Genomic DNA, 15,768 nt, shown 5'->3' on the forward strand with positions numbered 1-15,768 from the left:
GATGGGTACATGGGAAGGGTTGATCATGGAGGAGGTTAAAAGGTAAGCAGGCACAACATTGTAGGTGGAAGGGCCTGTACTATGCCATCTTAATCTATGTTCTAAAAAAATTGAAAATTCTCGTTGCAGAAATACTTTTAAAAATTACAGCAGAAGAACAAACCACTTAGCCCAACTGTTCCGTGCTAATGGTTATGATGCTTGTGAGCTGATCCCCACCTATCTTCATCTATTCATTTCTTCATGTGCTGAAGTCACTTCTTCTTACATGCATCTCTACAATTGACCTCAACAGCTCCACTGAGTAATAAATTTCTTTGTAAATTCTTGTCTCAAATTCCTATCAAAACTAGCTTTGGATTCATTTACAAGTGATATTTTCTTTACATACACAATATCAAGCTTTGAAATAATTTTAAGGAATTCTATACTTAGTTACCCCCTCAACTTTCACTTTTCCAGAGAAAGAAGCTACAGACCATATTTATTTATTTAGAGGTACAGCATCTAACCTGGCCTTTCCCAGCCCAATGAGCCACACCACCCAGTAACCCATCTATTTGACATTGGCCTAACACAAGACAATTCACAATGACCAATTAACCTACTAACAAGTACATCTTTGGATAGTGGGAGGAAACTGAGCATTCAGAGGAAACGTACCCGCTCATAGAGAAAGACATACAAACTTATTACAGACACCATTGGAATTGAACTGCGAACTCTGACGCCCCAAGTTGTAATAGTATCATGTTAACCGCTTCATTCTGTTCATAATAGTTCTTCCACATGCATCCATAATGAATACCAGAACCTCATATCACAGATCTGCAAAATGAATAATTCTAACAAAATTTAAATTGCATGCCATGGTAGTGGAGCGGTTCGTGTGACGCTACTGCAGATTTCCAGCATCTGCAGTATTTTGTCTCGGTGAAAACCTCTTCCAACCACTAAAACAATTTTACCATGGAACTTTCAGATTAATTTTAGGATTAAAATATGATCAAAATGACTCCAATGCCAAAATCAGACTAAGTTTACGCTTCACAACAACGGTTAATCATGGAGTTGCATAATTTATTTTCCAAATCATCCCCAACTCTTTTTTTAAGGATATTCAATATCTTACCAACTGGGGTATTGTTTGGAACATGTTCCATTTCCTGCACAATATTTATGTCCAACAGTTCAAACGAAAGCAGGTCCTGGAACATCAAGGAAACAAACATAATGAATCTTTAGTGCAGTCATCATCTCACATAGTGCACTCAAAATAAAACCTTTAGAATGAACATATAACTGCATGTGCCAAGGCAGAAAAGCTTGCTTTAAGAATGAACTCTTAAAACTCTTAAACACAAGAGGGGGGTGATTTTTAAAATGGGCAAGTTTGTGGATTAGTTACCATCTGTGGATTAGAAAGAGTAACATTCAGCCCAAATTGGAAAGCTGATTCTAAACTACTGAAGTCTGGATTGTGAAGATATGGCATCTGACAACCAAACTGTTTGCAAGAGGTGAAATGGCATTGCAAATGTGTTAGCCAAGTTTTCTACTTTAAGTTGCAGGCTTTACAGTGGGAAGCCTAGATTGCCAAGGATCAGTAAACTTCATTGAAGGAAGGCAAGAGCAGTTTTTACAGTACTGAGTCATTTACAACTTTCATAATGTTTTAATTGCCTTTACAATGTTGCTCGCAGGTTAGGAGGTATAGAAGGGCTACTCTCTGGTGTCCAGGATTCTCCTGCTAACAGATGACTTGTAAAACTGCAGCCCCATGGATCAGGGACTCCTTTCCTTCTCTGGCCACACAACTCCTCCTCACACACAAACAAAAAAATCATCACTGTAGGCGAGGCCTTTTCCATACTTAGCAGCTGACAGGATGGCAAGTCTATGATTCAGACTGACCTCCAGCTGAAAAAACCTTTCCAGGATCAAAAGGCATGTCCCGCTGAGTTAAAGTCTCACAGCATCCTAGGAACACTGGACTTTGGGTTTCTTGACCCAAATGATCTCATCTCTGCATAATCTGTCTCAATGAAGTATAAACTGATTATTTTGAATGTGAAAGGAAAAATATACTTTCTATAGTCCAGGTTTTGTGGCATACTATACCTGTGCAGTCAGAAGGTCTACAGATGGCATCAATGTGTAAAATTCCCTATTCTGGTCCTTATGCTGAAGTTTAGGCAATGCTATAGTTGCTGTTTTTGCTGCCTCTGCTTCTTCAATATCCAATGCAATTGGATGCTTCCCAGAGTCTGCCATCACAAATGGTTTTTTCTTAAAAAAAACACAACTTTTAATCAGTTGGGTACATAAAAATTTGCCTATCATTTAATTATGACAATAAATATATTAGATTAAAAATTCTAGATGCCTTTCTTTAAAAAAAGAAACAAATCAACACCAGGAGTAGGTTATTTGCCCAACTGTGCCTTCTCTACCATTCAGTAAGATCATAGTTGATCCTATGCCACTGTTGCCACTCAATGTCTAACTTGTCAAGAGTTCAGAAATGGTTGATTTCAGCCTTTAATATATTCAACATCTGAACATCCCAAGCATCAGGGAGATATAGAATTCCAAAATCCAAGACCACTCTCTTATTGAGATTAGGCTGCTTAGTTTTAGACTCTAGCCAGAGTATATGGCCGTTTTGCATCTACCCCATAATTCCTCTCAACAATTTAAGATTTTTTTTCAAAAAAAAAAACAATTCAAATGTTAACTTATATTTCTGACAGCCTGTCCAATCGGTTTCAGATTGATGGCCTGTGCAAAATAATTTCTCAAAAACAGTCTGTAATTTCACTGTCACCTGATGTGAATCCACATCTCTTAACTTCGTGTACAGGCTTAAATATGCTGCTTTGTACTCATTCTGCTCAATTCATCGTTCACGTACTTTTGCATCCCTATACTTCCCCCGTATGGATACAAAAGCAATGCCTGGCATTCTCTTCTACACTGATTAGGGTTTGAATACTCCCTTACATCATAGTATTAAAAAAAATCAAAAGTGTGGCCTGACTGCTGCACTGTACTGTTTCAACATAACTTCTTCATATCTCTACTCTTTCGTGTAACCGTTCAGCATTCCATTTGTTTAGATGAATACTATTCTGGATGCCAAGTGCATTTCATCTAGTAAATACATATTCTTTACAAAGGGTGCAGGAAAGGTTTCAGGAAGTGTGGCAAGTATTTTCTTATTTTGAATGAACTTGCATATTCATCCAAAATATCAATGTGCAGCGTAACCTGGAGAAATTGCACAAAAAAAGCTAAAATTTCATTCTGTTCAAAAATAACTTATCCCAAAATATTTTCTACCTTTAAACTTTAGGAACACCCACATTAAGAAAACGATGTAGACAAGGGAATCTACATTGAGATTAGTGGAAAAAAAACGAAAAGAAAACCATAACCAAATAATAAACTCAGCCAAACAACATGGCAAAACCATGTTGTACAAAATATAATGGGATGCAATGATGGGACTATTGCCTTTAGTGACTATTTCTAGTTCTTTCTCTAAATTTTGTGAAGAAGTTTGGAGAGGAAATCCTACAGCACAAGGGATTTAAACTATAGGCAATTGTCAACAGGAATCAGATCAAACCAAATTCTGAAACAGCTCCAATCATGGGATTATTAAGCAAAAATATTTTTTAAATAGAAGACTTCAACCATTTCCAAGCCAAATCAGAGCACTTTGGAATGCAGCCAAACATTACAAGCGAAATTCACCCATATGCTCAGAACCCCAATAAGTCCCTAACTTAATACTGCCCTCTCCGAAAACAGCAGTGATCTACCAATTTTGTTGCTCAACAGCCCTACCGTGGACCCACTGATACGCCACGGCCCATGACTCCTCCACCAATTAGCTGATTATCACCATTTTGACTCCCAACCTCTGCTTCAATCTTCACAATTTATCTCTCTCCCCCCCCTCCTAAAACCACCAGATACTGCTTGCTCCTTTCACCCTCGTCTTAACCTAACTCTCTACCAACCACCCTCCAGCTTCAAATTTGTTTGCTGACCACTCCCTTAGATAACCTTTCTTGCCAAACTTTTTCTGAACTATTTTGCCTGCTGACATCTCCCACCCCACCTCATCCACTTATCCAAGTGCCAATTTGATTACAGACCAAAATCAAACTATAAGCTACCAGTCAACTCTTTCTCCTGATGACCACTTAATTTCCCAGATGTAACTTAATTCTGGTCAATATGTTTACAACAAGTGAATAATATCCTTTCTGTAGTGTCAGGGACCTTGAGCCTCTAATACTAGTGAGCTTATAACAGCAAGTGTACTAGGATTCCTAGGCCAACCAGTTTTAACAAAATGGAGCAATCAAAAACCAATTACACTATTAAAAAAATTGGTTATCAATAAACAGGTAGAGTACTTTAAAGGGGTACTTTAAAGTCAATTAAATCTAGCTTTGAAGAAGCAATGAAGATGCTAATTCAATTGCTGGTCTACAAGAGTTATCTTGTCTCTCTTAATTGTTATTTCCTAATCCTTACTGAGGATGTGAACCTTACTGAAAGAGAAACGGCGAGAGTTATAAAACGTCCCAACACAAAGTCTGGGATACATCAATGGCTTGATGTTTATGGACAGGGCTCCCTCTGACTTCCCAAGTATCATGGAGCTGCTCCATGATCCCTGGTGAATTTCCAGCAGGATAATTTGACATAAAAGAACGAGGCTCTTCTACCTTCAGCAAGAAATAATATTAAACTGGAAGTGGGGAAGATATCTTTTTGAACTGAAAGATCTTACAGTGGCTAATGGGGACATTGCACAGACATCTACTAAGACCACTGGGAACTTAAACTCCCAAAATCCCCTCCACCAACTGTAGAATGATGAATGCTGGTATTGAATTAATGACACCAATGTCCAGAGTTCATTTAGAACCAAATTAATTTGAAAGCACCCACCCAGGAAGGAGAAAAATACAGCCAAATAAATCAAGGGTGCAACTGCCTCACTCACACTGGGAAAAAGAAACATACAAATTTTGTCCTTCATCTTAGCTCATATGAAAAACAACCGTCTGGTGAAATTTCTTAGTCCTGGTAACAATAACACCACTGTTAACTGTACAGAGGGAGAATAAAATTATAATAGGCAAAACAAGTTCTTGTTAGTAAAACTATTTTGAAATGTCAAATTATTTGTAGGATCATGCAATGAGAATTTTGGCAACAAATCATTTTGTCAAGGCACATAGATTCTTTTAAGCACTGCACTTTTATTTCACTCAAACATGCCAAATTCTACTGTAGTTATCATTACTGTGGATTCTTCTTCTGGAACAGGTTGATCCTGAGTCTCTGAAGCCAAGTGAACTTCTTCCTAAAGAAGAAAACATCCATATTTATTAACTTCGGGGAAATTCAAGCAGGACGTAACTATGAAACTAGACAAGGGAGAGCCAGTGGATGTAGTGTACCTGGACTTTCAGAAAGCCTTTGATAAAGTCCAAAAAAGGAGATTAGTGGGCAAAATTAGGGCACATGGTATTGGGGGCAGAGTACTGACATGGATTGAAAATTGGCTGGCTGACAGAAAACAAAGAGTAGCGATTAACGGGTCCCTTTTGGAATGGCAGGCGGTGACCAGTGGGGTACCGCAGGGTTCAGTGCTGGGACCGCAGCTGTTTACAATATATATTAATGACTTAGATGAGGGAATTAAAAGTAGCATTACCAAATTTGCCGATGACACAAAGCTGGGTGAGTGGGCAGATGCAGTTTAATGTGGATAAATGTGAGGTTATCCACTTTGGTGGTAAAAACGGGAAGGCAGATTATCTAAATGGAGTCAAGTTAGGGAAAAGGGGAAGCACAACGAGATCTAGGTGTTCTTGTACATCAGTCACTGAAAGCAAGCATGCAAGTACAGCAGGCAGTGAAGAAAGCTAATGGCATGCTGGCCTTCATAACAAGGGGAATTGAGTTTAAGAGCAAAGAGGTCCTTCTGCAGCTGTACAGGGTCCTGGTGAGACCACACCTGGAGTACTGTGTGCAGTTTTGGTCTCCAAATTTGAGGAAGGACATTCTTGCTATTGAGGGAGTGCAGCGTAGGTTCACAAGGTTAATTCCCGGGATGGCGGGACTGTCATATGTCGAAAGATTGGAGGGACTGGGTTTGCATACTCTGGAATTTAGAAGGCTGAGAGGGGATCTTATTGAAACATATAAGATTATTAAGGGATTGGACATGCTGGAGGCAGGAAGCATGTTCCCGCTGATGGGTGAGTCCAGAACCAGAGGCCACAGTTTAAGAATAAGGGGTAGGCCATTTAGAACGGAGTTGAGGAAAAACTTTTTCACCCAGGGAGTGGTGGATGTATGGAATGCTCTGCTCCAGAAGGCTGGAGGCCAAGTCTCTGGATGCTTTCAAGAAAGAGATGGATAGAGCTCTTAAAGATAGCGGAATCAAGGGTTATGGGGATAAGGCAGGAACTGGATACTGATTGTGGATGATCAGCTATGATCACAGTGAATGGCGGTGCTGGCTCGAAGGGCCGAATGGCCTACTCCTGCACCTATTGTCTACTGTCACCTCATCATCATTTACTGAAATAACTTCATGAAATAACTCGCTGGAATTTAGAAGATTGGGGGGGGGGGGATCTTACTGAAACGTATAAAATTCAAAAGGGAGTGGACAGGCTAGATGCAGGAAGATTGGTCCCGATGTTGGGCAAGTCCAGAATGAGGGGGTCATAGTTTGAGGATAAAGGGGAAGCCTTTTAGGACAGAGATGAGGAAAAACTTCTTCAGACAGAGAGTGGTGAATCTGTGGAATTCTCTGCCACAGGAAACAGTTGAGGCCAGTTCATTGGCTATATTTAAGAGGGAGTTAGATATGGCCCTTGTGGCTACAGGGGTCAGGGGGTATGGAGGGAAGGCTGGTACAGGGTTCTGAGTTGGATGATCAGCCATGATCATACTGAGTGGCGGTGCAGGCTCGAAGGGCCGAATGGCCTACTCCTGCACCTATTTTCTATGTTTTTATGTTTCTATTATTCTGAGCCAGGAATTCTCAGGTTTAATTTGGTTGTGATTGGGTCTGCCATGGAGAATGGGCAGATCTATCAGGATGACAGCAGATTAGAGGAAAACTACATTTTTGCTTAGACTTAAGACTGCAGTGTATAGGTGAGAAAGAACAGAGAGGTCATTTGGGATAAAACTGGAAAATCATCAGGCCTCACCCCAAGAGTTGTGCAAAATAATCCACACAGTTAAGCAGGGAGACAATGTGAACAAGATCAAGTCGTACAACGTTAGATTTGAGTTATTGAGTCAGTGTATCCAGGTGTCAAACACAAAACAGATATTCTAGTTATAAAATCACATTATAAAGATATCCATGTTAAAACAGCTTTGTGTTAAAGTTTGATCAAAAGTGCACAAAAATTAAAATCTTCTAGCCAATTGGGCTTAAGTACTTACTTCATTCAACTTACCTGATTTTTAGGAAACCTTACCTTTGGCGCCAAGAAAGAGTTTGCCTTCACATCTGGGGTCACATTTGCAGCTCCAGCGGGTAATGGAAAGTCAATAATAATGCTGCACCATACTCTAGGCCCAAACTGTTCTCCTTTATGAGCCAAGCGCCAGTGAGAAGTATAAGTGCCTTCAGAGTCCGGTGCAACAAATTTCACTGAAACAACACCAATCTCTCCTGGTTGTAGGAATGGAACAGATACTTCCTTTTTGTCAGAGGAAGCCTGGGTGAGATTACCCCACATGAACTGGAGCTATAAAAAGATGAAAAGAATAAATACAAATTAATTATTACCAAATAAGTCTCACACAATTTTAAAGGAAATACCAAAGCAAATTTTAATGCAGAGAAAAAAAAATCATATTTTAAGTCAATAACCTTCACATTTAATAGCTGTTGTCCTTACAAACTATTTTGCAACCTTCAATTTCATAAACATCCAAACAAATGACCAAGACTTTGACTTTTAACTGCTATCAACATTAAACCACGAGTTATCTTTGATATCCAGTTGCAATTTATCATTAACATATAGTTTACGAAATTACTACCAATAAAGAAATTACTACATATCCCAAACTCCATACACTCTATCTTAGGCAAACAATATCTTAGTAAGCCCTGTTAAGCCCTCTTAAAAAAATTTACATTCTAAAACATTTATTCTTCTCAACTCTTAAGGAATGAACATCGGCCCATTCTGTTTGAGAACCAAACATCTAGATAGATTCTCAAGATCAATCAGCTCCTTGAAAGCTGAGCCAAGAAATTCTTAATCTCCGACTCAACTAAACTTCATCCTTCAGTCATAAGATCAGAAGGGTAAAGAAAATAATGAATCATTGAACTGTAGGCTCCACCAATGGCTCAGCTGTGAGCAATAGGCAAGGAGGAAGCATCAATATTTATAACAAATAAATGGAACAGATATAAACAATATACAATGACTAAGCATACCTATGAAAAAACATTAAGAGCTTACTGCTCAGAAGGCCAGATACTGATAAATTAAAATTGACTTCAACATTGATGCTGCATTCTTACTCTATCCTTTGTCTTCTGATACCTTGGTTGTAACTGATAACTTTAAGCACCATCAGCAAAATCTCATCAGATCTTCAGATTATTCACTTTGACTACAAAGACTAGCAATTACCCTTATTCCATTTTTATCAGCTAGTTATGAGTGCAAGCTAAAATCAAAACAAAGTGAAAGGCAGTTATTCACTTTTGTGGCAGATGTCCAATTAGCAGTGCCAGTGTTTTTCATTCGCCACTGCTTGACAAATTTGATTGCTGGCTGAAGGTGACTACCATCAGGAAAGTTCTCATCCACAAATTCAGCACTCAATGTTGACACAACAGGCCTGTAAAAAAAATATTAGCAATCAGAGCAAGAAGCACAAATAAAATTGAAGGATATTAAGAAATACGGCCCTTCGAGCCAGCACCACCATTCACTGTGATCATGGCTGATCATCCACAATCAGTACCCCATGCCTGCCTTCTCCCCATATCCCTTGACTCCACTATCTTTAAGAGCTCTATCTAACTCTTTCTTGAAAGAATCCAGCGAATTGGCCTCCACTACCTTCTGAGGCAGAGCATTCCACAGATCCACAACTCTCTGGGGGAAAAAGTATTTCCCCCAGAGAGCAAAAATACCTTTGAGCATATTTCCAAAGATCTAAATAACACTTATCACTGAATGTTGTTTATATAACTTGACAATTTCTCTTCCATAATTTCCATGTTCTCCAATACGTTTATTATCAACATATGGAGAACACAGAAATTATCTGCAGCATATGTTTGCACAAACTAATACTTCATGTCCTACATCTATTGTCAAAATGATTTCTTAGAGACACCCAAGTTGTGTATCGGATAGTCAAGAACTAACACAACACAAGGTACATTAGCAGTAGCCATATGGCCTCTTGAGACTGTCCTGCTGGCTGATCTCAACATTTTCTTACTGCCATAATCTTTAATTTCCCTTTACTCTATAAATCTGTCCACGTTATCTTTGAATATATTCAATTATTCAGTGACTTCCAAATTCCAACGATTTATGACATTCCCTTTATTTCCATCTTAAGTAGTAAAGGTTTATTCTGAAGTTATATCCCCTAGTTCTAGATTCTGCAAGAGGAGTTACTTCCACTTTTTATATACACTGTAAGATCCAATTTTTTGCAAACCCTATTGAATACAAGTGCATTCCTCAAAAGAATCTACTTAACAGAACTTTCTAACTGTCTCCAATACAAATACATCACTTCTTAAATCAGCAGACAAGACTGCAGCCGTTACTTGAGGCAGGGTCTCACCAAAGGCCTATACACTTGTAGCAAGACTTCCCCAAATCTGTATTCAATTCCTCTTGCAACAGAGGACAATGTTCCATTTGTCTTCTTAGTTGCTCACTTACGTGGTTACTAACATTTTATTATTCATGTACAAGGCACACAGATCCCCAGTACACAGCATTCTGCTGTCACTGCCTTCAAATAATATACTGCTTTTCTATTTCCTGGATACCTTACATATCCAGTTCCTTCAAACTCCTGGACATGTATATGCAGATCACTAAAATGTGTACCATTTCCTCGTGAAAACAGAAGCAAAAATACATTTATCACACTCTACCTTTTCTAGAAGAAAATGCTGCATGCTACTCTTGAAGAATTAATGATCCTTCTACTTACATAGTAGAAGTGTTCTGGAGTCCTTTAGGCCCTCGTATGGGTTCACTTAATTGTTCCATGACGTGTACACCATTCCACTGCAAATGCTTTTTCTGAAGTTTTAGCTGCTTTTTAATCTCCTTAAACTCTGCTTTGCGTTGTCTCTTTTCTGCCCGGAGTCTTTGCTTTTCAGCTTTTAGAAAAGTTTTATCTATTTGTTTCTGCAACCTGAGTAAATTAAAAATTTTGATTCACATTTTATTATGAACTTTTGCCAAAATTGGGACAATATGGTAATCTGCCTAATATTGTGTTGGAGAAATACTAATACATAAACCTTAACTGTATTCAACAGGGTGGCGAACCTATGGCACATGCTAATATTTTGTTGGCATGCGACATGTAGTGCCGCCCCTTGATTCTTTAAACACAACTCAGAATAAAAAGATGCATAATAATTATCTTTACTGTCAAATAAAACAACAAAAGATTTTTTTAACAATCCAAGAGCAGTGAGATTTTTTCCAGAGCAAACATCACATACTGGCTTGGCGCTAGCTAGACGGTTAGAACATGTGACGTTAGATACCTTCTGAAATCTTGCAGACCTGGTGTACACATCAGTATTTGTATAGTAAACAGTTACAAAAAACAATACTATTTAGAATTGATGATAATTCTCAATTCTTTTAAAAAAAATTAATGATTTTTGAACAGGTTTTATAAAATACTTGTTTCACCGTCTCTTATAACTTTATTAGTAGTAAAACAATAAATACATGCAAATAAGCAACAGGGCTCATCATTTTTCCTTTAAAAAGTCCATAGTTATTGTTACTAATTCATTAATCAATAATGATCGCTGCTTGAAATTACCAGGAAACACAAAAGATTTCTTTTTAAGATTACTACTAATTTGGGCACACGTTCTCAAAAAGGTTTGCCACCCTTTTAAATAAACATCTTGCAAAGACTTTTAGACAAAGATAATCTATTTGATTAATTTTAAAGGGATGCACATTTTAAAGCTAACTGGAAAATCAACAATGAACCAAATGAAGAACAATGTGTGACCTTCCAACAAACTTCTTTCACAAATTAAACTGTGAACCTAAATTACATTACAGAGCACAGAATGTGAAACACTAGACTTAAATATTCTCAAAATTGTAGATGTCCAGTTCACAGTTTTCATTTTTGCTACTATAATTTATTTGTATGAACTATAAATAACTGCTACTGCAAACTCTTATTAATTTGAACTCTTTCTCTCTCTTTTCAGGAAGATATGATCTGCTTCCTCTCCAGTTCCACAGAGCTGCTATAGCCTTTGTAGGACCCACAAACTCTGACAAAGGTAAAGCAAAAGGGGCTTGAAGGCGGCAAATGGGTAGTTTAGGAGGTGGATCTGTCTGCTAGTTATACTAGGTATGTGTGCCTTAACAAATAGCCTCAAAATGGTTCTCAATCCAATCTTGAATGCAATGTGCCCAATTTGAGCTGTCATGGGACTCCCACAAGTCAAAGGTTAAAGGGGATCACTCGCTTCCCTTGTTCAACCGTTGCCATGATAGAGCTCCAGTGTCCACATTTAACCTCAAAGTAAGCAGTTTGAATTACATTTGCTTGGCTCGTTCTCATATCCTTTTCCCTTCTATGCACTTCACCCTCAACCAAAATAACACAAGTAAATTTTGCAATCCCACTCCTTTTCTAACCCCAACCGCAAGTCATCATTAAGCTCTGTCCACTCCATTCAATATATTTTTTTTTCAGTCAGCATCATACTCCTGGCCTGTTTTCCTAAACCTATTAACTACTGTAAACTCTCAGTGTCTGCCTACCTGTCCAAAGATTCACCTTTCCTCTTTTTCGCAATACTTTCCAAGTGATATATTAGCAAAGTTAGATTCTAGAAATCTAATGCATGTAGACATCATTACCTTGTTTGTTCTGCTACACTGGGGATAATGTTTCCAAACTGTATAGGTGTAATCTCAGCTGATGTCAAGGCTTTTCTCAATTTCAACAATGCATGATTAGGATCATGTCTATAGTCACCAGCTTCACATGCCTCACAGATGTTGTAAGTAGGGCAAATGCTACAGGGAAAAAAAACCACACGATTTCAAATGTATCTAAATACGTGTTCTTTGTTTAGAACCTTACTGCTTCCAATAACAGGAAATTTAACATGAATATATTTCCTTGAGAGCTTATTTCATCAAAGTCAGTATTATTTTTAGCTGACAGCTTCAGAGAGAAAAAAAACAATTTTCTTAATTGCTGTCACTTTTATAAGTAACCTGGAGAAATCAAGGAAATAGAAAATTTTGACTGCCTTCTACTTCCCACTGTTAAATGCTAATATGAATGGAAAAGGCCCATTACAAACCTGATAAAATATCTGCAACTCACTTGAGAAAAATTTAACAGACCATTCAACACTCCACAAGTGTACTGAAAAAAAACACAAGAAAAAAATCCCCTTTGCACCGCTGCAAAACTTGCTTTTTTTTCCTGTATGATTTTTCATTTATGAGTGCAGCAATGGCACACATTACACATCTGTATGTCAGTGATAGAAGTGCAGTGTCTCTTTACCCTTAAACATGCTTGGATCTGACTGCAAAAAAAAAAAATCCATCATTCAGAGTTACTTACCCAGGATGGTTAAGTTCTGACAACTGAACCGTCACTCCTTAACTGCAACTATGTATATAAAATTTACACTGCACATTACCTGCACTGGTAGCGTATTCCAAGAATCTGAGATTGGCAGTTGCTACAGGTCATCAGCCAATCATAGCAGTTAACTTGTGTTGTTTGCACTTCTGGAACTTGGGTAGGACATGCCACCAGGCCACTGGGAAAATCACGGACCCGCTGCTCAATATTCACTTTCTCAAAGAAATTGCAACAAATCCTGTCAACAGTTTCTCTCACAAAGGTTTCTTTGAACTGAAAATGAGGACACACAGATAATAAGTTCCAGGCACAAAAAAAAAACACAACAGTCTGGAATAGGGTTCTAATGAACGGGGCACAAATCAAAACTACGTACTGCTGCTCGACCTGCTTTGATATTCTGTCATTGACACCAATGGGTAAAAGGTAATGAGTATCTGGAGTGTCACTTTGTTTGATCCCTTGCCTTAGATGTAACTATAGCAAAGAAAGGAAAATTCCAAGGAGAAAAAGAAACTGAAAATTCCAAGGTGTCAATCAGAAACAAACATGACACTTAAATGAACCGCTACAATATACCCTGATCTATCTTGGGGTGAAAAATAGAATGTTTACTTTTTTTGATAAATATTAAAACTTCTTAATAATGGTAATTAATTACTTAAAATGCTAATATACTGGTGCAATAACGATCATAGGAATTGTAGTCGTTAGTAAGATCACATAAACATATCTGCATTAAACCAGTTTAGCACTCCTGTGGGCAGAGATCAGCAGCAGAAAACAGACCCCCACTGTTTCACCTACCAACATTGAGCTAGACTCATACCAGGCTTTGGAAAACCACTTCAAGCCCAATCACAAGGGATAAAAATTATGCTTCAACTTAGACAGGAATCTTTGGTGGACATTTCATGTAGGTTTCCTGTGACAGGGCATTACAGCAAGTTCAACTGTCAGTGTCTATGCAGTATCCAGCAAGGTTCACCAGCTAGAGTGAGCAGCAGAAAATAAACAGAGATTCTCAGTTTTGAAGTGCAGGTTAAGTGAAGAACACCTAAGCTCCTGCTAACAATCAACACAATTAACTCATTGAACTAAGCAATCCCATCACAAACCATGGTTCAAACCACAGGCTTTTCTTGCCAATTAACAAGACACATCTCCACATGTTTATAATTTAAATCTACTTTCCTTTAGTTATGGGGTATTGAGGTACACTGCAGGTAATGCAACTCTCAGGAAGTAAACAGCAGGTTAGATGAAAGTTAGACTACTGAGACTTTCCAGAACCCACATACATTCAAAAGTTTTCAAATTATTAGCTTGCAGTTACTTGTTTTCATGCTCCTCATAGAAACATCTAATCTAATAGCAACGTGCACTACAGAAATACAGAAAATTACACTGAATGTTGAATTTTTAAAAAATATGTAGCAGTATGCCAGGAACTGTAGGATGGAGGCAGAATTCTAGAGGTGTCTGAGTACATGACCTTGTGATTAGATACTATTTCCCTGCAAATGCCTGAGGTGTTCTGAAATGTCTAGAAGTCACAAATTCAGTTTTTGTTAATGCCCATAATGAAACAGCTTATTTCACTAACGAAACTGAGGACTGCTGTTAGAAAGAAAGAAACAGGCAAGAAGTCAATTAGTGTCTTCTTGTTCATTTTTCAATAATCAATAATTTGCAAATGGGAGCTTCAGAGGAAATATTAGAAAATGTAAATACTGATGATCAACGACAGAATATAAAGTATGATCACTAATATTTGAAAAACAGATTAAATATAGCACTAACTACACAATGTTACCATTTTTGAATAAAAGAACAAACTACAACTATAAAAATGCAATAACATGGATCAATAAGATTGACAAAAAAAAACAATCACTTCGTGCAAAATATCACACCACAAATTCATAAATATATTCATTTTAATTAAAAGGAATGTAATGCTTTAGAATTATAGGACAAAAACTACAAGGCTGTTACTATCACACCAAGTTTCTGATAAAAATACATAGAATAAGTCCCACAATGTTGTTACTCTATCTCACACATGCACACAACTTGAGAGACATCACGCTTGTGAGGCAGAAGTTGACAAATTTAAATCTCCTCTTGAATACGAAGAATGCCTTTTCTTACCATTTCCATGTATTCTGTAAACCAAACTGGAGGCAGCTGCCAGTTCTCCTCTGTTTGATTTGCATCCTTTGGCAGCACCTACAAAAACCAGCGATAAGACAAGTTAATTTACTTATGTCAGGATGCTATTTATTAACAGCAGCTCCCTCTACAACTGGATTCTTGACTTCCTAACTGGAAGACCACAATCTATACGGATTGGTAATAACATCTCCACCTCGCTGACAATCAACACTGGCACACCTCAGGGATGTGTGCTTAGCCCACTACTCTACACACGTGACTGTGTGATTAGGCATAGCTCAAATACCGTCTATAAATTTGCTGATGATACAATCATTGTTGGCAGAATCTCAGATGGTGACGCAAAAGCATACAGGAGCAAGATAGTTGAGTGGTGTCTCAGCAACAACCTTGCACTCAATGTCAGTAAGACCGAAGAGCTGATTATGAACTTTGGAAAGGGTAAGACAAGGGAATATAAATCAATCCTCATAGAGGGATCAGAAGTGGAGAGAGTGAACAATTTCAAGTTCCTGGGTGTCAACATCTCTGAGGACCTAATCTTGTCCTGACATATTGATGCAGCTAAAGAAAAGGCAAGACAATGGCTATATTTCATTAGAAGTTTGAGGAGACTGTCATCTAAAACACTTGAAAACTTCTACAGATGGAGAGCATTCT

At 38.0% G+C, this 15,768-nt stretch overlaps 1 protein-coding gene across 3 annotated transcripts in view; it reads right to left on the reverse strand.

Annotated features, from left to right (window-relative positions):
* The window catches only part of nbr1a (NBR1 autophagy cargo receptor a), a 50,743-nt gene that overhangs the window by 23,865 nt on the left and 11,110 nt on the right, over positions 1-15,768 (reverse strand). For all 3 annotated transcript variants that reach the window (XR_011883834.1, XM_072249026.1, XM_072249027.1), the window contains exons 6-14: positions 15,085-15,162; positions 12,986-13,203; positions 12,186-12,344; positions 10,264-10,470; positions 8,781-8,919; positions 7,533-7,805; positions 5,330-5,389; positions 2,122-2,289; positions 1,133-1,208 (exon numbers count right to left, since the gene is read on the reverse strand). Coding sequence is in view for 2 of the 3 variants with exons in the window: in XM_072249026.1 (XP_072105127.1) it covers positions 1,133-1,208; positions 2,122-2,289; positions 5,330-5,389; positions 7,533-7,805; positions 8,781-8,919; positions 10,264-10,470; positions 12,186-12,344; positions 12,986-13,203; positions 15,085-15,162 (1,378 nt within the window). In the remaining variant the exon portion in view is untranslated. The remainder of the gene's footprint in view (positions 1-1,132; positions 1,209-2,121; positions 2,290-5,329; positions 5,390-7,532; positions 7,806-8,780; positions 8,920-10,263; positions 10,471-12,185; positions 12,345-12,985; positions 13,204-15,084; positions 15,163-15,768) is intronic.

Source organism: Mobula birostris, chromosome X (assembly GCF_030028105.1).
Source record: "Mobula birostris isolate sMobBir1 chromosome X, sMobBir1.hap1, whole genome shotgun sequence".
NCBI lineage: Eukaryota > Metazoa > Chordata > Chondrichthyes > Myliobatiformes > Myliobatidae > Mobula > Mobula birostris.